This window comes from Podarcis vaucheri, assembly GCF_965113315.1.
Source record: "Podarcis vaucheri genome assembly, chromosome: 1".
Lineage (NCBI taxonomy): Eukaryota > Metazoa > Chordata > Lepidosauria > Squamata > Lacertidae > Podarcis > Podarcis vaucheri.
The window spans coordinates 73457528-73478256 of NC_138759.1; the positions used below are offsets into that span (position 1 = coordinate 73457528).

At 40.4% G+C, this 20729-nt stretch overlaps 1 protein-coding gene and 1 long non-coding RNA gene across 18 annotated transcripts in view; one reads left to right on the plus strand and one right to left on the minus strand.

Moving 5' to 3' along the window:
- LOC309516907 overlaps window positions 1-20729 on the plus strand; it is an 87135-nt gene that overhangs the window by 32014 nt on the left and 34392 nt on the right. The window lies entirely within an intron of this gene.
- SOX6 (SRY-box transcription factor 6) overlaps window positions 8325-20729 on the minus strand; it is a 460580-nt gene continuing 448175 nt past the window's right edge. For all 14 annotated transcript variants that reach the window (XM_082193371.1, XM_082193374.1, XM_082193373.1 and 11 more), the window contains one exon: window positions 8325-17413. In XM_082193371.1, coding sequence (XP_082049497.1) covers window positions 17110-17413 — 304 coding nt within the window. In that variant the 3' untranslated portion in view covers window positions 8325-17109. The remainder of the gene's footprint in view (window positions 17414-20729) is intronic.

The following is a 20729-nucleotide window of genomic DNA, read 5'->3' on the forward strand; positions in this document are numbered from 1 at the left end:
ACACTCTATTATGTGCAGCATGATTCAAAGTGTGGTTTTGGTGTAAACTTTCTGGGATGGGAACTTACTCTCCATGCTGGCAGTGGGACAGGGAGGAGAGTGAAGGAAAGAGCAATACTTCCCCTACCCCCCCCCCCGGCCTGCACAGCACACACATGGTTTTTCAGTTGATGTTTCAAATGAGGATCCAAACCTCTCCTTCAAAATGATCATTGTTCTTAAACCTTTCAACAAAATTAAGCAAAAGACTAGGATCCTCAAGACCTCGGTGCTAGTACAACTTAGGCTGTGTCTTTAAAGTGCTGCACTTTGGTGTTTTCTAAAAGCACTTTTGCAGACATTGCTTTGCAAGTGTCCATACCTGCACACTATGCAGACCGCATGAGTAGTTGTGAAATTGTTGCTGTCTGTACGGATGGAGGGTCTGTCTTCTGCAACTAGTTTCTTCATGACTAGACATAAGTTTATTTGCTCCCACCGCACTCACTTAAACATAAAAAACCTGCTTCTTCACTGATGTACTGGAAGTCCATTAGTACAGACAGTGCAAGCATAGTTATATTGCAATCAGTGTATGCCCAGAGGCTTCCTTCCCTTGACCCATGGGGGCAACTACATGATAAATTTTCTCCTTTGAGGTGGGTGACAAGGCAACCTGGGTTGCAGTAACAGAGAAGTAATCCTGTTCCTGTCATTTCTATAGATCAGATTGTGGAAAACCAAAATTGTGTCACTCATAGCACAATGTGTAATCTCTTTTGAAATAATACAGGTCAGAATTTACTACAAAATGTTCTACAAGTTAAGTTCATACACTAACCAGAGCTTAGGATGTCTGAAAAGAGGTCTTAGGAAAATCTTGCAATGACTGCAAAAGTAATTATGGATTCAGGCTCATCTAGAGAGGTCCCTAGTGAGACAAACGTTTTCTGGTTAAAAAAACCCAGAAGCATCCCCCACCCCACCCCACTCCACACCGGTATACTCTGATGCTCAGTGTGAAACACGAGATGTGCAAACTGCACCTGGCAGAGAAGCACCTTGCAAGTTTGGGAACATTCCAGAAATTTAAACATGAATAGAGACCCAGGAACCTTAAACATGATTTTTCCACAATTTTGGTAGAAAAGATTGTGTTCAGAAATAAATGATAACATAATGTAGGTAAATGTAGTATAGTACTTGGTTAAAATAGCACTCTTATATACCAAGGGTGAGGAACCTCTAACCTATGGCTTGAAATGGTCCACAGCTGGAGAAATCTGCTCCTGTGTGGCTCTTTCTTGCCCATCTACTGTTCCACAAGGAACAGCTAAGAAGGAAAGCCTGTCTTCTGCATCAGTTATTGAACTAGTGTGGTCTACTTCTGTACAGCACACCATAGCTTACCTCTTCTCAGGAGTGAGCCAGCAGTAAATCACACCAAGCGAGTTGGAGTTAACTCTTTATTAGCAAAAACAGGACCTGCACAGGAGTGTCAGCAAAGCAACTCTATTCTGCCAGAGTCAAAGTCTTCCTTGTTTCATTCTTTGTTTGCCCACAAAGAAGACTAGCTCCTACACCTCCTGCAAGGCATTAGTTTTTACAAAACATCTTCTCATACAAATGCAAGATATCTTGGGACCAGTTGGTGGATGAGACATGCCTGACAGAACCAGTGTCAGTGGCCAGTGGTAGGTTTTGAAATTATTATTATTTATTAAATTTGTATACTGCCCTATACCAGTAGGTCTCAGGATGGTTTATAGTATAAAATCACAATATAAAATCACAAAATACATAATCAAAACAACAACCCAATAATACACCCCCCAGTACTCAACCAAATGCCTGGTTAAAGAGGAATGTTTTTGCCTGGCGCCTAAAGTTGTATAATGAAGGCGCCAGGTGAACCTCCCTGGGGAGAGCATTCCACAAACGAGGAGCCATGGCAGAAAAGGCCCGTTCTCATGTTGCCACGCTCCAGACCTCTTGTGGAGAAGGCACATGATGAAGGGCTTCAGAAGATCACCTCAGTGTCCTGGTAGGTTCATATGGCAACAGGCGATCCTTGTTCCTGTTGCTTTATGCCTCTCATTGTCAATGGAGACAGTGGGGGAAGGCATGGAGGAGAGCCCAGTGGCAGGACTCTCTGGGACCTTCTTTTCCACGTCAGAGGCTTCCTACAGCACCTCCCCTGCCTTGACTCTTCATCTTGGTTCTCCTCTACCCCCCCCCCACCTCTTCCCTTACAGATTGCACTGAGCCTCGCTGTACATCTTCCGTTTTCCACCCTACCCACCACTCAAACTCCTGCCCGTCCATCACACTGGCTTAGAGAAGAATGGTCACAAACAGCTTCCATACTGAAAAAGCAGCTTCAAAGCAAAAAACCCGTCTCCTCCAAAATGGAAGGCAAACTGGACTCCAAAGGCCTCAGAACAAGCTAAAGTCTATTCTAAAAAAAAAACAAAAACTGGAGTTAAGGAAGTGAATTCTAACACTGAGCACAATCTTTCGTTTGTTCTCTGTAGAAGCTCTTGAAATAACATGGAATTGTTGGATTGGCTAGGGGCCCACCCTGGGGGTATGGCTGAAATAGGACCTTCATTCAGACCACATCTGCTGCAAAACTAAGGCCTCATCATTAAGGTCAAGGCTGTTATCTGCACCTGTGGATCCAGGAAGATGATTCTTTCACTGTCCCAGTATGGGCTTGAATGCCCTCTTGGAGAACAGACTCATATTTACATCTTGACCTGAGGGTTCTTGACTCAATCCATTCTCTGTATCGCCAGTAAACCCACTTTTGGTAATCCTGAGACATCTATGGCAGGGAAACACAAGCTGAGCAGATGGAGAAGCAAGTACTGCTTTAGGTCATACTGAATGCTGTGTGGAATCACTCCAAATTTTCAACATGCCAATTTCCTCATATGAATTAGCACTTAGGGTTGTACATTTCTGTAAAATCTGTAGTGCTTAGACAGGGATCCTTTTTTCCCACTCACCAACTGGGCAATACATCACGACACCAAAGACCTGCATATTTGATGTATGCTTTCAATACTTGGATCTTTGAAACAAACAGGCTTTGATTATTTTGATATATTTTACCAGAACTCCTGGAATATAGTGTTAAATTGTCTAATTGTTCAAGGGAAGCAGCAAAGAACCAATGGCATAGCTGGCCTGCTGCCCAGATATTCTTCCTTTTCACACATTATGTAATTAACTCACCCTTCCTATCCACCTGTTTAATCATTACATCATGTTTCATAAATTATAGCATTGCTAGAAATACTGCCCTCCCACCCAAACATATATGCCGATTAGTCAACACTTTGATGTAACGCCAAAGATTCATATTTTAGAGGCAAGCAAGTGCAGACCTGCACAAACTGGAGTCACTGGAAACTTTGCTCAAGGACTTGTGCATTCCGAAACTCTACAGCTTTGCAAACATTTGCAGAATATAGCAGCTGTCTGAGTTTGGCAGCCTTCTTAGGATGACTTCAGAAAAATGTATGTGACTGAAAGGCTTCAGGCTTTAAGATTCATCAGTGACAACTGCCAGGAGATTAGGGAAAGTTTGGCCCTTTACTAGGAGTCATTCCTAAAAACTGGGGGAGGGGGGAAGCCAAGAGTGTAAGCCGATGAGCCAGTCTGTTGAACCAGCAGATCCAGCTTGCAAAGGACAAAGCTTGGGACCAAAGCTTGCTTGGTCCCAAGATGAGGTGTGTTGTCAGTGAGCCCTTTTTAATTCAAAATACAGAAGCAGCAGGATCAGAAATACCATGGCTCCACATGTTCTTTTCTCTAAAGTTAAAATGGCCATCCCCCTCCCTCTCCTCATGAAGACACGATATATACAAATTGGGATTAGGATCGCTGTTATTCAGGTTTCTGCAACAAGCAGTGCACAATTTAAGATTCAAACCAAGGGCATCCAGCTGTAAGGAGTGGTTTCCTCTGCCTCCTTGAAAGCCATTCTATCCTGATGCCTTGCTCTCAATCAGTGCACCCATTGATCCATGCCTAGTATAATCTGCATTGCCAAATAAGAGGGCATTTGTGGGGTCCACACCACCTACACTGGGCAGCAACTTGTTGAGTAAAGTTTGAAATGCTCAAGGACAGTTTTCTACCCAAATCCCCTCAAGTTTGCTGGCAACATGTAGGGGGTTGGGAAGTTGACCCAATGCACAAACTTCTGAAGAGGCCAGAAGGATAATGGCACTGTCTTATATAGACCAGCGCCTTTGATTAGTTGCATGATTCAGAGATGGATGAGATTTCTGAGTGTTCTGTGTCATGTGACATTCACTCCAGCCTTAAAATGGACAGGAGCAAATCAACCCATCTCTAGTGCCAAAGGAAAGGCATTCTCCAGATGTGCCTTACCGAGGCTTCTTTCACACTCATCTTGGGTTTTGCAAGCAAGCTTAAACACCATTCTAGAGGCTTTTACACTCTGTCTTGTCCAAGTGAATAAAAATGTACTTAAGCAGTTCTTAATACAACTGACTATAAAAATTTCCTGACGGCAATTATGTTTTATATTGTCAGTCATCTCCAAGGTATTATATATTGCTGTGAGTTCTGGGTGCCCGGTTTCCTTAAATTCCTGGATTTAGAAAGTGTCAGAATTTAATCAATGCTTGGAGAGTTAGCTTCCTGTGTTCAGGAGATCGCCTGAGAGATGGGCCATTAACAGAAAAAGAGAGGGAGGTGAGCCATCAGCAAGGCAAAGAGTGTGTGCCATCCAGCAAATAGGTGGAAATCTGCCCTGAGCTCTGAGTTAGTTAGCAGAGACAGAGCAGCATTGAGTTTAGTGCTGCAGTTGGAGATGATGTAGACTGGAGGAAAAACAGTTGTACTCCATAAAGCACAGCAAGCTGAACAGAGGATCAGAGAACCATGGCAGGTTTCTGTTTGGATCCAAAGCCACAGCCATGGGAGAGAGTGTTAATGTTATGAATATATGTGTAAATGAACCATAGTAGTGACAGTGGAACATTAGACAAAGGAACTTAAAATGACTTGGGACACCTTAAGGATTGCCTGCTCCTGTATATGTATATGTAGAATGTAGATACCATTGCTGAAGTGAACATCCACTTGGAGGCAGGACCTTTTCAGAAGTAGCACCAATTAGTAATTAGCTAATTACTGAGGACCCTCTATTTTTCAAAAAGCAAGCCATGGACCCCCCTACTTTTGAAAATTTTGATAACTCTATGGTAGTTACCTGTGCAAAGCATTTTTTTGAAGAAAATGTGGGGTGGCCCCTAATAAGCAAAAGATTTATATATACGGGCAGGGGGACCATAAAATTTGTAATATTACAACAAATTGCCAATCCCCAGACAGTAGGAAAAACTTGTCTCTCCATTGCTCCACTACAGCTGATTTTTTAAAAAGCAGTTGTGTCCCTAACTTCCAAGTGCTCTATATGCAGAAGGCTTTTTATCTGAGAAAGTATTCAGACATGCTATTCCTTACTTGTAATCTGAGATGGTACATTTTAGCAAAACTTTGCGGCATATGGTTCTGCTGACTGAGGGATCTTGCAACTTCACGACATAAGTAAAGGCTTGGTCAGGGCTTGATAAAAGTATTGGTGAAGACTGAGTAGAAAACAGCTGGAATTTTGTAATGTTGGTAGTAGTAGTAGTATTTTTTAATTATTTAGTCCTCCTGTGCCCAAGTTTCATCTCTGGCTTAAAGAGATTAAGTAGTTAAATATAATACTTATTTGTGTGAATGTTTTATTCTTGCTGATTACCCAATAGGAACGACCAGCTTTTGACTTACCCGTATTTTTCGCTCTATAACACGCACCTGACCATAACACGCACGTAGTTTTTAGAGGAGGAAAATCCGTAGGCATGCCACCCGTAAGCATTCCCTCCATAACATGCACAGACATTTTCCCTTACTTTTTAGGAGGAAAAAAGTGAGTGTTATGGTGCAAAAAATACGGTAATTAGGATTCTAACGCACATCTGTTTTCTCCCACCCCAAAATGTAGCGATATGGCTTCCCACAGAAAAGCCTTTTGCACTACAGTGGTACCTCTGGTTAAGAACTTAATTCGTTCCGGAGGTCCGTTCTTAATCTGAAACTGTTCTTAACCTGAGGTACCACTTTAGCTAATGGGGCCTCCCGCTGCTGCTGCTGCTGCTGCGCCACTGCTAAATTTCTGTTCTCATCTTGAAGCAAAGTTCTTAACCCGAGTAGTACTATTTCTAGGTTAGCAGAGTCTGTAACCTGAAGCATCTGTAACCCGAGGTACCACTGTAAATAGGCCTGGGTGATGGATTGATACATCGCCCTGGACCAGTATGAGGGGCAGACCACAATGGCGGCTTTACTCAGCAGTGAAATCGCCACTGCACTTGACACCCTCCAGCTGGCTCTGGAGGCAGAGGGACTCAGGAGCAGCAGTGGTTTCACCAGCGATATACTGCTGAGTGAAGCCACCATCTCACTCTGCCCTCTTACTGGCAGAGGGATAAAAAAGCTGCATCGGTGAGGCGCTGATACAGCTTGTTCCTTGCTCTGCTTCTTTAAACTGCTTGGCTGAGGAGCGCACAAGCCAGTGGTGGGGTGGGGGCTCCATGAAACTGCTCTGCTGAGGGGTGTGTGATTGCCACTCCCCTCAATCGAGCAGTTAAGAGAGTCCCCAACCTGCTGCTGGCTTGTGAGAGCCAGTGGTGAGGTGAGGGCTCCATTAAAGTACTCCCACTCCCCTGCCTCTGATGCTTCTCTGGCTTGCATGCAAGCCGGAGAAGCAGCGGGGCTTCCTCAGCTGGGGGGGCAGGATGACTTCTGAGGTGTTCGGAGTTATTCAGCTGGGGGGTGGTGACAGAAGGCCTCTTCCACCCCCTAGCTGAGCAGATCAGCGAAGCCCCAATGCTCTTTGGCTCGCACGTGAGCCTGAGAGGCATTGGGGCTCACTCACCATGTAGGGCTGGGCCATATACCGGTATTTAGCTGCTGATATATCATGATGTTGAAAACAAGGTATCGCCCAGCGCTAGCACTAAATTAAATCATCAGAGGGTGAGCTGTTGTGCTAATCATAGTGGTGATTTGCTTAGCTATTTTCCCCATTGGACTTTCAAGATGAGACATGAATCCCAAACTCATTAGGCAAGATTCACTGAAAACCTTACCTACAAGCAGTGGTAAATTCCTCTAAACTTGATAGTCCCTGAAAGCAATTAGAAGATCTTTTCAGTTAAAAAGTAGAGAGCAAGGGAAAGAGATCCCTTACATTTTTAAAAATGATAAGCATGTGAACCTGCCCCATGGAACAAGCCATTTGCTCTCTTGCTCTCTCTCCCCGCCCCCGCCCCTTTTATAAAGCATTTGATGAAAGTGATTTAGTATTCCTGTGTTTGCTTGGTTTCCAAGTATGATGCTGCTTTGCCTATTTTTGTTTTGCTTTGCCTTGCTAGTGCTTGCAGTTTTTCTTTTGAGAATGGAGTAGTTATTATTTTTCTGATGCCTTCATGGTTTTGAGCTTTTTAGTTTGGATGTTAGTAGTTGCTTAAAATATGGTTGATCAGATGGTTGCAAGCTGCTTTGGGGGCATCTTTGATGATGAAAAACTGGTATAAATAATTTAAATAAATAAACAAAGGATAGCAATTAACCATGTAATAACTGTGATTTGACCTTGGGCTTTTTATTTAAGTAGGTGTGTCAGTTGTGCTATATCATTTTAGACAATCATCATGATTGTCCCTCCTACACTTGGTCCTAAAAAAAATAACTGGAGGAAGTGGGCTAAAATCTTCTGTCAGAATTGTCTACTATTATTATGGGACACCTGAATGTACTTCATTGTTTTCCCATGAGGACACAAAGAACTGCTAATAAAAATATTATATAGGGGTTATACTGTTTGGGCCAAAGGCAATATGGTGTTACTGTGCTCATATTTTCTGGTTCAGTTAGTTTGTCTAGTGAGGCTGTAAGAGAAATGAAAATGAAGGGGGTAACAAAGAGATAACTTTTATTCTGTTCCATTCCTACTTGGTAATTTTGAAATACCCATCTCATATAGGGTTACTTTACAAGCCTTTCCTGCTTACACATCACACACTACGACTTGAGCTTAGCGAGCCAAAGTTCAAAAACCAAACTGCTGATGTGACATGAGAAAGCAATAAGTAGACTGACAATGAGCACAGAGGGAGGTGAGCCTGCTCAGAAGGAATTGGTCACTTGATCTGCAGGGCCTTTTCTCGCGAGCAGCTCCTTGGGATCTGAAGCGGACTGTTACGTATAGAAAGAACAGAATAGGCTGCACAGAAAAAGCCACACACATATCATAAAACAAAATTTATCTTTAATCTGTAAGTGTCAACAGCAGTACAAAAGATGGAGTGATGGTGAATAGATTAAGGGTAGAGAGGACAGTCTTGAGGTAAATGAGCATAAATAGGCAGTCTTATAGACACTCCCCTGAGGGGTCAGAACCCCTTATCATGGCATATGGTATCACCCAATGATGACATGTTTAACATATCAGGAAAGCACCTTGTGCAAAAAAAAAAAAAAAAAAAAAAGAAAGGAAGGAAGGAAAAAGGAAAAAAATCCCCTCAAATATGGTAAGGTGCCAACATACACCAGAATATACGATATAAAGACAGTCTTTTTTCAGTTTTGTCTTTTCCATTAATTTCTGAGGAGAGGAGAAGACTCTTAAAAGTACCACTGAAAAATTATTTAATATTTAATTTACCTCACGTCAATACTGCACAACAAAATCCAAGAAATCGGTTTATGCTATGAAGCAAAGCTAAGAATGATTCGTTCCCCCCCGCTTAAATTAAGAGCACAGATACTTTAAAAAAATCAACATCCTTAGCAAACTTTTTTCTTTTCTTTTTAAACTGCTTCAAGAGGAGAGTGTGAGAGAGATGTAATGGCAACCTTTTAAGTTCATTTAAAAACTTTACACTGGACTGTACAAGATTTATTTTGATAAACTATTTACATTTTCAGACTTTTAAAACATATTCAAAGCAGCAATAGACACTAGGGTTTGTTTGTTTTTTCTCTACATGCCCAAATAATTACCAGCCCTGGGCCCAGATAGGTACCTGCACTGTATATAGAATTTCTACACGGAAAACTTGCCAGTAAAAAAAAAAAAAAAATGCTTGTGGGTGTAGAATCAGCAGCCCTAGCATCATAAGAGCCACACCCACAGTGTTGCTATAGGAACCAAAGCTTAGTACCTTGACAAAGGGAGTCTCAGTTGTCCCCCAACAACTCTACACAAAAACTTTACACTTTGAAACAGCAGCTAGCATGTCAGTCCAGCATGTCAGTGAATTGTGCTGATTAAATTAACATAGAATACAATCTCACAATATACATCACAAACAAATTACAATGTCAGGAAAGAAAAGAGTTACAGTAAGATAAGTTATGTAGTAACAGCTTATAAGCTTGTCTTAACGTAATAAAACATTTGTACATGGCAAATACAATAATGAAGGAACAGAAATACTAAAACATTCGGAAATTTGCTACAGGCTGATGAAGGGTACAAGGGAGGCGGGGGCAGGAAAAACAACCCTGTGCTTTTGAGAAAGCAAAACACAAATGACAAAGGAAGACAATACGGAGAATGCACACGAGCAGGTCTGCAATGTGCAGCATAGAAACAGTTAAATATTTGCACATTCCCCAAACTTTTTTGAGAGCACCAAGGACCTCACTTGTGGTTTTTGAAGAAAGCAGAAGTTATAAAGCAAACTGTGTCACTAAGCTGCTTTATAACTTTCATATTGCCATAAATACCAATTGGAAACGTTTTCCTTTCACACATATGCCCCAGACCCACCCTCCTCTTTGAAAACAATGAGTGAACTATCTCAGAGTATCATTTTGTCAGCTCTTAAAACTTAAATCTTGGACAAGTTATTCAGAGGGAAGGTATGTAGTCTAATAGCATAAATCTGGATATAAAGAAAAAAGATACCAACCCACTTAGGTAAATATTTTTTGTTTTGCGTTTTGCATTCTAACATGGAACTGCGGCATTACAGTATATCAAACATGTTGTCCAAGAACTGCAGAGAAGAATGGTTGATAATAAAAGGAAATGGGGGGGGCAGTGGGGGGAGGAGGCGGAAAGTAAGAGTTTGAGAAAAAGAGTAAGTGCCTTTTGTAAAAGAAAATCAAATGAGGTCACATGTTAGTCTTTAAACAGGACATGCTTAAGTGCCAACTTCAGTCTTTAAACACACATGCAAACGTCTAGGATCTGAGACTATTTTTTTAAAATTGAAAATATGAAATACTCTATTATTACATTCTACCAGCTGCATTCTAGAGCAGTTGTTGGTACTGAAGATCCAGTCCAGATAGACACACATAATTCTGCTCAGCTTTAAACATATACCTAACTCTTTTGGACTTCGGTAGATATACCTAACTCTTTTGGGCTCGGTTGCTTTATGCTAAACTGGTGCCTGAGGCTAAGATCTTCATACCACCTTCTCTAAAGTAGCACCATGGGCTTCCATTGGGACTACTCCAGAATGTGTGGTTTGAAGATTCCAGCATTAAGTGCTTTCCTGAATTGGAGCGTTGTAGCGTTTTCTTACTGGAAATTTATTTTCAGTGAAGTAGAAAAAAATGTCAGGTTTTAATAAGACGAAGAGCAACATTAGGTACAGTAGGATATCATGCTTTAACTTTGTATTAGGGGATGCTTGCATTTACACAATCATTGTTTCATTTACACAGTCGTTTAAACAATCACTGTTCTCAAGTTACTGCTTTACATAACATGCACTCACCTATCGAGTTGTTCCCCTGTTGTAATAGCATCCCCCTCTTTACGCTGCCTCTTGCACACTGATTCTGGATCAGTTGGCAATCCCACAGCTTCCCCCAAACTACATATCTGGGTACCCTCATACATTTACGGGGGAGGGGGTTCAGCTCAGTGACAAAGTACATGTATTGCATGTATAAGGTCCCAGGTTCAAACCCTAGCATCTCCAGTTAAAAAGTGTCAGTTAGCAGGAAAGGCAGAAGACTGCCTGTTCCCCTAGAGAGCTGCTGTCCACAGCATAAGGATAGATGTTTAAGGCTACAACTTATTTTCTTAGAAATGGGCCCTTTGATCAGAGCTATTTTCCTCTCTATAAACATAAACCCTGTGGCATTGTGTTTTATTAAGACTTTAGTTTGTATTGGTTAAATATCAAGTCAATTTAACTATTTACTTTTTCAAACATGCCGATATTATTCCACACCAAACACAGATCCGAAGCGGTTTAGTGTTAACTGGCATCGCTTACAAAGGCCTTCCAGAGCATCATTTGTTCATGTGTGTATTTATTTATTTACTTAGTTTGTCATTCACATTGACACATTTTTTACTATACACATTGGTTGCTTTCAGACAAAATCTAAGAACTTCCATCAGATTCACTTGGAATCAAGCTGCAAATTATGAAGCAAATTGAGCCCAAACTAAACTAGAAATCTGGCACTTAAGTAAACCAGTTCTCAAGCCAGTTGCTTTGTACAGTAATTCTAATTACATGGGAGGAGGGAATGAAATATATCTGGGTGGTATATTTTGAGGAGATAAGCCATTCAGTGATGAATTATACTATTTCGTTTACTTCTGAGGAATTTTATAGAACTGCATTGGCAAAAGTGTCAGAGAATTAGCTGTTGCTTCAGCCTGCAACAACAGTGTCACATCATGGCTCCAATCAAGAGAAAGTTATGTTTCATTTATTAAATTCAGTGGGACTTGTCAGTTATAACTAACTTGTCCCATTTATTTAAATGGGAATGTAAATGTCATTTACATCCTTTCACTTGGCTGAAGTAATAGGCTGTAGTGCTGCCGAAGAGGAATAGACATTCCACATCCTATGTACTAATTTGCTGATGCAGCAATCCTGAAGAGCAGACTATTAGGCTGTATCTCTCTGACTAGTATTTTATTAGTCCCAATAACTATGATTCTACTACCAGAGAGTGAAGACAATGAGGATTGTTATTCCATAGCAGGGGTGGGCAACCTCTGACCCTCTGGAGACTGCAATCCAACTCCCATCAGGGCTGGGGCTCATGGGAGTTGTAGTCTGGCAAAATTTTGAGGGACCACAGGGGTTCCTCACCCCTGTTCTATAAGCAGGTGAAATAGTTTGAAAGGTTAAGTGTTTATGAAATACAGAATTCCAATTTGAAGGAGGGCACAAGTGAGGCGACTTGCCATCCTTGCTACAGGTCCACAACACTGCTCTCGCACTGCAGGTGTAAATTCAGCATCTACATGAGGTACAGTGATTTGTCAGCATTTAATATGGACCAATGTACACTGATACAGAACAAAGTAAATACATAACTTATACTTCACTAGGTATCCATGAACAAAAAATAAAATTCTATTTCCTATGTTATATTTACACTTTAAGAAAAAACGAAGATGAGATGGTGACTAATCAAAAACTTTGTTTTGAGCTCCAATTAAGAATGGGGATAAATGTTTGTTTCCATATGATTGTCCTTCCTTGATTTTCTACTGACACTTTAGAGCCGATTTTGGCTAATAAATATAATACACTGTTTCTGCACTATTCAGAGTCAAATACATTTTTTTTTACCCAAACTGACCAACAAAGTAGCTTTCTACCCTCTGCTGATTCATGAAGAGCCATTCATTGTCAAGAATGCACCTTTAAGTTTTGGAGCATCAACACAGATGCAGGGCTGGAGCTAAAACAAAGTATTCATACATATAAGAATTTTGCATAAATAAATGAAATAACAAAGACATAAAAATGACTCAAATCCGGCAACTGTGAGGCAGGCCCACACGAGTCGAAACAGATGACTTTTGTTCATGTCGTTTTTGTACAACAGTTTCACATTAGTTAGAAGTGATAAAAAATACCATTTATATCCAGTGCTTATAACACTTACGAAATAACATCTGTGAGTGTGTGTTTTTGTACTATGAGCAAAATCAAGTTTCAGTCCTAAAGAACAGTCCTTTGTTCTCCGCCAGCCTGCAGAATATTATTTTGGCATGGTAATAAAATTTATAAAAAGAAATTAACCCACTAAACTAAATGTTTGCCTTTGTGCAAAAATAATTACAGAAAATACAATGTTAGCAATACAGCATTCTACCTATGCAACAAAAAAACCATGAAGAAATTCAGAGAAAAGAAATGAATTGTAGGGTGGAGAGAGATTTATAACAGGAGAAACCTGTAGAAAATTAATAAATAGTCATTCTTTAGGGAAAATGAGTACCTCCGCTCCAAACTACATGTATTAGAACACTTCAAATTTCCAAACAATTTTAATAAGAAATGATTTTATTTTAGTACCTTAATTAGGTAAAGAGGACGCTCACCAGCTAATGACACAGCAAGTGCTTTTAACATCTCGGCTAGAACAGTTTTATTGCTTCAGCTGTAGACATGGGAACACTTTTCAAATAAATAGTAAAGAAAGATAAGTTTATTTTGGATTTAAAAATGGCTGCCAAAGCTTGATGAGAATATTATATGTCAGAATAGTATTTGATCTTGTAAACATAGCAGTCCCTATTTGCTTGTCTGGGTTAAATTGTCTATTTTAATACTGCAAAAGCTGACTACCTCCAGCAGTTGCTTCTGAAAGCTGTCAAGGCATTAGTTTTCTTTACTAGCCGTGCAAGGTTGTATGATAGCATGCCAACACTCTGCACTGATATTGGTTATGTTTGTATGTCATGGTAAGCCATAAACCATGGTTTACTGTACACAAATGACCATGCTGGGCTTCCTCCTGTCTAGTGCTGCATGGGAAAAACTGACTATCTCTGCCTTAGAATAACATCCAAGCTCAAAATAAAATAAAATAAACCATGATAGGAAAGCCAACAACAAACTGGCTTCACTTCTTGGTTTGTTCCAAGCACAACAAAACAAAATCTGTAATTCAGCCGCACAAGCAAAGGAACATTGATGATTAAATTTATATACTGCTTAATGTCAAAAAAGGCTTCTGTTTCGGGCCAGATATTATGGTTTGTTTCCTCTCAGTGCTAGCAGGGGGGAGCAAAGTACAAATGATTTGCTCACGCATTGTAAGCCATGGCCATTATGTTGGTTCTATTAATGAAAAGCCTTTGAAGTCAAGGAAGTGAAAAATATATATATTGATCACAATATAATGAAAAATCTAATTGTATGTAAGCTAGATGCTAGACATTGCTGGCTATGGAAAGGGAAAGAACCCCATCTGCCCTAGTCATAGAGTTGGAAGGGATCCTGAGGATCATTCAGTCCAACCCCCTGCTCCATAAGCAAGGTTGTAGTTTGGGTTGCAATCCATGTTTTCAGAAGAATAGGTTCATGCCCACACATTTATTACGTGCAGGTTTGGCTATCAAAGAAGGTGCAGAAATGTTTTTAGAAATCCTGGCACTCTTTCCCCTGAGCAAAGCTAGTAAGAGATGAGGCTACTCTTCCAGCCTTAAACATGGTATCTTTACACAAAGTGGAACTCTCAACACAACCCTGCTTCACAGAATTAATAGGCAGCATGGAATAGGCTGCTTAAATTGCATTTGCATGGTAGTGCTCCAGCTGGATTAGTAAATGATATCTGTGTGTCCAACACCACAGACCATTCATGTTGAGTTTTTGCTGGCATAGAGAAAATTGCACACAACTAGTTCAGTTCCTGGAGCGGTCACCACACAGATGTAATGGAAGCGTGGCTTCCACATCATGAACTATATGTATGGTTGGCTTTATTCTTAGGACACAAATATTTTGTCCCTATAAAATTGCCATATTTCTGGAGTATATTAAAGATATAATGAAGTAAACAAAATTTTCAGAAAGAGCCTGATTCAATATTAGTGGCCTGATTCTAAACATACATATTTATGAGATGGTGTAGTTTTCAGTAGAAAGTACTGATGAGGAGAATAAGTAGCTGAAACAGTAGACTCTGGCCTTGACCATGGGGCATAAAATTGATCAAATTCAAAATCTGGGGGCAAACTGACTTCCATTAAGACCTAGATTATTAACTTGGTAATGTTTTGTTCCCACCTCCCCTTGCTTCTTTATATATTTAACAAAATTATATATCAGAAATGAAATAAATAATTATAATTTCTACAGCATCTTTGACCTGAAGGCTTGAGAGAACTTCGCAAATATTGATCTGATATTGATAATATGCTTGGGAAATAGCTATTTTTTTGTCTTGTTTGTCAGGCAAGACTTGGAGCCCTCTAAATAGTTTTCTGCATGTTAGGTATGTATTTGTGCAACAATATGAAATCTACACATGTATAGTAAAACCACGTCAGTGAATGACAAAATAATAGGATGAGCTTGGAACTCTTTTTAGTTTTGTGAAACTAGCATTTGACACAGTTTATATGAGATAGTAAGATTTGTGTGGCTTTTCCTGTATAAAAATCATAGATGGGTATAGTAAATGGATCCTTTAGGTCGGCTATTGATATGGCAACATGTACTGTAGTACAGTATTCGAAACTATGACAGCTTTTAATTCAGAAACTCATGAGAAAGACTAGGTGAGATGTTGTATACTATGCAAAGTAAAGAGAACCTGAAAGGGATAATTTAGAACTGCTGTAGGGGAGCTTCAGGGCTTATGCAGACCCAGTTGGATTTTTGTTACTTTCTCCCCTTTGAACCACCATGATAACAATGTCACATCACAAATTGCTTCTGAAACAACTTCTCTCAGTTTCAAATTTGGTTCATACGAAGAGGTGGTGAATTTTGGTTCAGAAAACAAGCCCTGATGCTTTATGGAACTAACTGGGTGCTTCTTTGGCTCCTGGCCTAAAAGTATAAAACAGACACATAGCACATGCATACTACGCAAATACTGAAAGCATCTGCATCCCTTTGTATCATAGTGTTTTCCCAAATGTTTTCGACACATATAAACATGATCTCCCATTTAAGCATTTAAGTTTAAGTCTCCCATTTAAGTTACCTTTCAGTATTAAGTTTCCTGCTATTTTAAGAAAACCACAGGTTTTTAGGGGGAAAGGGGCATTTTATAAAGAAGTCAACAACAAACTGAAAATAATGCAAACACAACAGTACTTTAAAATTTCTTCTTCTTTTTTTCAGTATGTGGACCCCTGACATTCTGGAATGAATACATTGTTAAGATAAAATGTAGTTAAGACTGAATGTAAGGGTTAAAAGCAAAGGGGCAGTGAAAGGATTTGGAGTTGGCCGTACATTCTTAAGACAGGCCTGTCTGTAGCTGGTGATCGCTCTTTTGTGCTTACGTAATATTTTATACTGATGGTACATCAAGAGGCAGAAGCAATTGGGCAAGTGCATTGTGGAAATCATGTTCACTATTTTAAGAATATCCTGTCTCCAGATTCCTGAGTACTTTACCATTTTCTGGAAAAATGAGGCTTTTTTAAAAAGATAGATATTTTAAGATGCCAAAGGATTGTCTAAGACTTTACAGTGTCTCCCTTAAGACTTTTTTAAATGTTAAGATTAAAAAGTTATGAAAGTTTGGCACATCAGAAGGTCAGCTATACATGTGGAGAGAAAAAATGGAATTTAGAGACCTTGTTTAAAAAAGATGAGCAAAGACACACTGATGCACATGAGGACTTGTTCTGTTTCATGATAGGAAATTTGCACTTTTTTTGTTTCGTTTTTGTTTTCTAAAATAATTCAGAATAAAAACACATTCACAACCTGTAGGCTGGCACAGCATACCTGAGTGAGAATGTAAAACCCCCATTTAAAACAGTAACTTAAAACCTTTTTCTCAGCATCCAGGAGGAGAAAAAAAAATAGACATAAAAGGAAAGACTTGTAAGACAGCTATTGATTTGTATAAGTTTTCAAGTCCCAATGTCTGATACTTAATGTCTTCACCTAAATTTTTAAAAAAGTTCATGAAAATTAGGGAACAATCTGTGTCACACATTAAGAAACATTTAAGACCATTCTGCAGATGTAACTGTAGGAGCCACACATGCATGCAGGCTCATTTAAGAACTTTTTGTTCCAAAAAAAAAAAAAAAGTCAGAGTACTTTAATTCAGCAGACATCCTCAGTTGGCAGTGACAGCCTCATGGGCTTCATTTTCACTGCTATAGTCTGATTTGGGGTCATCCTCAAAGTCCTCATACATTTCCATCTCGTCTTCCCCATTAATCATTTCGTTTCCAGCAAGGCTCCCGCTGTCCGTCTTCATGCTGTAAGTGCTCTGAATGACAGGGATGCTGGGCTCAGGGCTAGCCGAGGTGCTGGAGCAATCAGATGTCATCTGAGGCGATGGTGTAGTAGTTGCCATAGTAATAGCACCAGGATAGACCACACCCGTCCCTGTGGTGATTGGAATCTGAGGCTGTTGCCTGCAGGAAAAGACAAACATGGGAAAGATTTCCTTGAGTTTGTATAAGAAGTGAGTGTCTGTCATTTTGACACAAGGTGCAGCAGTCACCTTTCAGACTGCTGGTTCAGGCTAAAGGCCCATCTAATCCTGCATGCTGTTCTCACAGTGGTCCAACTAGATGCCTACACCAAGTCTTTAAGCAGGACCTGAGCGCAACAACACTCTCCCCACTTGTGCTTCCCAGCAACTGATAGCCAGATGCATAATGCCTTTGCAGTGGAGTTAAATATAACCACTAATACCCAATATGCTCCTTGAATTTGTCTAATCTTTTAAAGTCCCCCAAGTTGGTGGCCGGCATTACATCTTGTGGGAAGTGATTTTGGTAGTGTCTTCCATGCTTCTGACTCTTGTGTCCCAACCCTAAAACACTGAATCATACTGATTTCATTGAGGACATGCTTCCTTGCACATTACAGTGGTGCCTCGCAAGACGAGATTAATTCGTTCCGCAAGTTTTTTCTTCTTGCGAGTTTTTCGTCTTGCGAAGCACGGTTTCCCATAGGAATGCATTGAAAATCAATCAATGTGTTCCTATGGAGACCGTCCGGGGACAGATCGCTTCTCCCCGTTGCCGCCCCTTGGTTCAAAAGGGGTCCAGGGAGAGAGGGGAAGGCGCGCGCGCCTTCCCCTCTCTCCCCGGAGATTGCAGGGCTGGCAACGGGGAGAGGCGATCTTCTCCCCGCCGCCCCTTGCTTCAAAAGAGGTCCGGGGACAGCGGGGAAGACGCACTGCGCTTTCCCGCTATCCCCGGAGCTTGCGGGGCAAGCTTCGTTTTGCGAAGCAAGCCCGTAGGGAAATGCGTCTTGCGAAGCGGCTAAGAAAACGAAAAACTCCTTCGTCTAGCGAGTTTTTCGTCTTCCAAGGCGTTCGTCTTGCGGGTACCACTGTATAATTAACAATAAACAAAAAGCTGGATAATAATTAAGTATATATTTTATTGATTAGAAGTTATTTATAATAAATTTCCTCTCCAAATGGAAACCTTCAAAGCACTGAATAAAAACTGACGATTATTTCTCTACTGCTTCCCAAAGCAATAAAGTCAAGCCTTTCTACATACCTGACAATATGTTAAAAACTTACAAAATGTATAAAAGTAACTATCATTAAAACAAGACAATTGAAACAGCCAATATTACAGTGGAGAGACATGATTAATACACCCTCATCACAATCAAACTGAGTTTGTGAATAAATTCTAGTTCTATAGTTTCACACAGGAGCCTTTTCGTTGAGGTATGGTAACTGGCATTAGTTAGCAGTAGAGTGCTAAGAGACAGAAATGTTCTCTTGGTGGTTTGTGAATGCTGCTGTTTTCAATATTGGATTTATATCTATTTATTCTCTTGCAAGAAATGAACCACTTATCCTGTGCAAACAGGAGAAGGGCATTGCTGACATATAACACACTGGAATACGTGCAGGGTAGTTTCCTAGTACAGTACAGTACAGTACAGTACAGGGGGGAAATTGCCTACACAGTATTTCAGGTTTGTCTAAGCACCATATAAGTGATCCATGGGGTGGGGGGGGGTGATATTCATAGCTGTCTTTTTTTTTTTAACAAAACCACTTAAATGTTTAATTTGGAAATAGTAATTTGGATTAGGGAACAGCACACAATTACTGAGTCTTAATTCAGCTGCATTTGAGAAAATCTCTTACATGCTACATCCTTTGAAACATAGAAGCCAAATAGAATAACATTAACATCAGATCTCATAAAAGTGCTTACTGCATATATTTCTGACACAGTGGTGTGGTTTTATTGCCTAATTCAAAATAGTAGTTCAAAAGCATTTAGAACACGTGTGCATTTTTTGTGAGCATTAATATTGGGAAGGCTTTTAAGATACAAATAATACAGTTTTCCCCAGTATCTTAAAAAATACAAAATGAAAAATCTCAAGAGCCCCTCACACCGGGAGCAGGGTTCTACCTGCCCCGCCCACCAATGTGAATGAGCTTTAGGATGGGCACCTCTGGGAGGAAAGTCTACTGAATCCAGCAAAGTCCTTGTGCGCACATAATGACTTTGTAAAGAAAACTCTCTCCTTCCTCCCATCACCCTGTGTGCCTCCTGAACACGCACCCCTGAGTCTGTTTTGGAGGAGAACCCCCAAAGTAGATTTGGGAGAGAGAGGGGAAGTTCTGTTGCATAATTGAAAACTTTCCCATTTATGCAATGAACACAACTCCCAGGCTATGTCTGAGCTGCTCAGCCCATCTCTACTCATGAAGCACCAGCTAGAAAGCATGCCTTTCCTGGACTGGGCCAGGGCAAATCACAATGAATTTGATTCATCGGGTCTAGAAGTTCCAGGTCAAATGCCATAGTTGGGTGGTGGCTGATTAAGAGAGCAGGAAGTTGCCACTGGAACATGCTTTTCAAACACTGGTATATGATGCGAAAAGATGTGCAGAATTGTGATTCATAAATCTGGATGTTCACTTATCCAGCTATTACTCAACTTCCTTGCCTCTCCCACATAATTTCCTATCAGATCCGTTTACCTTTCAGTTCTTGTGTACTAGCTCCTTTAACTGCAGAAAGCCTCACCTCCTTATACCAGATCATCACACATGCACACATATACATTTCCATGTGCAAGCACTGCTGCCCTTGTCCTGCACTAGTCAGAACCATTCTTATTCCCTTCTACACCCTCAATAAGCTTTACTCTTTCACTGGATAATCTGGCTACAGTAGCAATGCCCTTAAGTAAAAGAGGGTGTGTGGCTGATGGGTTGAATATCTGAAACTCAATTCCCAAATAGTTTCTTGGCTGCCTAAAGTCAGCCAACTATGTTTCAGGATAAGGTACATAGGCCTATTGCCTCATCATATTTCAAGATATCTAACCCTCATCATATTTATGGATATCAAAAACTGATTTGGGCAGAAACCCGCACTGCTGCAGGCTATACCACAAAATAATTGACTGCAACGTGTGTCTTGCATGCCAAGCCAGAAACAAGGCACAGAACCAAGCAGTCAAGGTCAATTATCTGGTTGCAAAGCCCACAAGAAAAGAATAGTATTATGATTAGAGGACTGAACAGAACATTGTGAATTTAGAAGGGCTGGCAAGAGAAGCTGCTTTCTTAAATTGCCAGAAACCCCCGTGTGTGGCACCAAGCATCCAGCAATTTTGTTTGTGTGTTTATAAGACACTGGCAGAGATAAACCTATTGAGTGACAATTGTTCTAGTGAATGTCTGGCCTGAGACTGAAGATATATCACAGCACTGCATGCTGCTTAAAAGTCCAA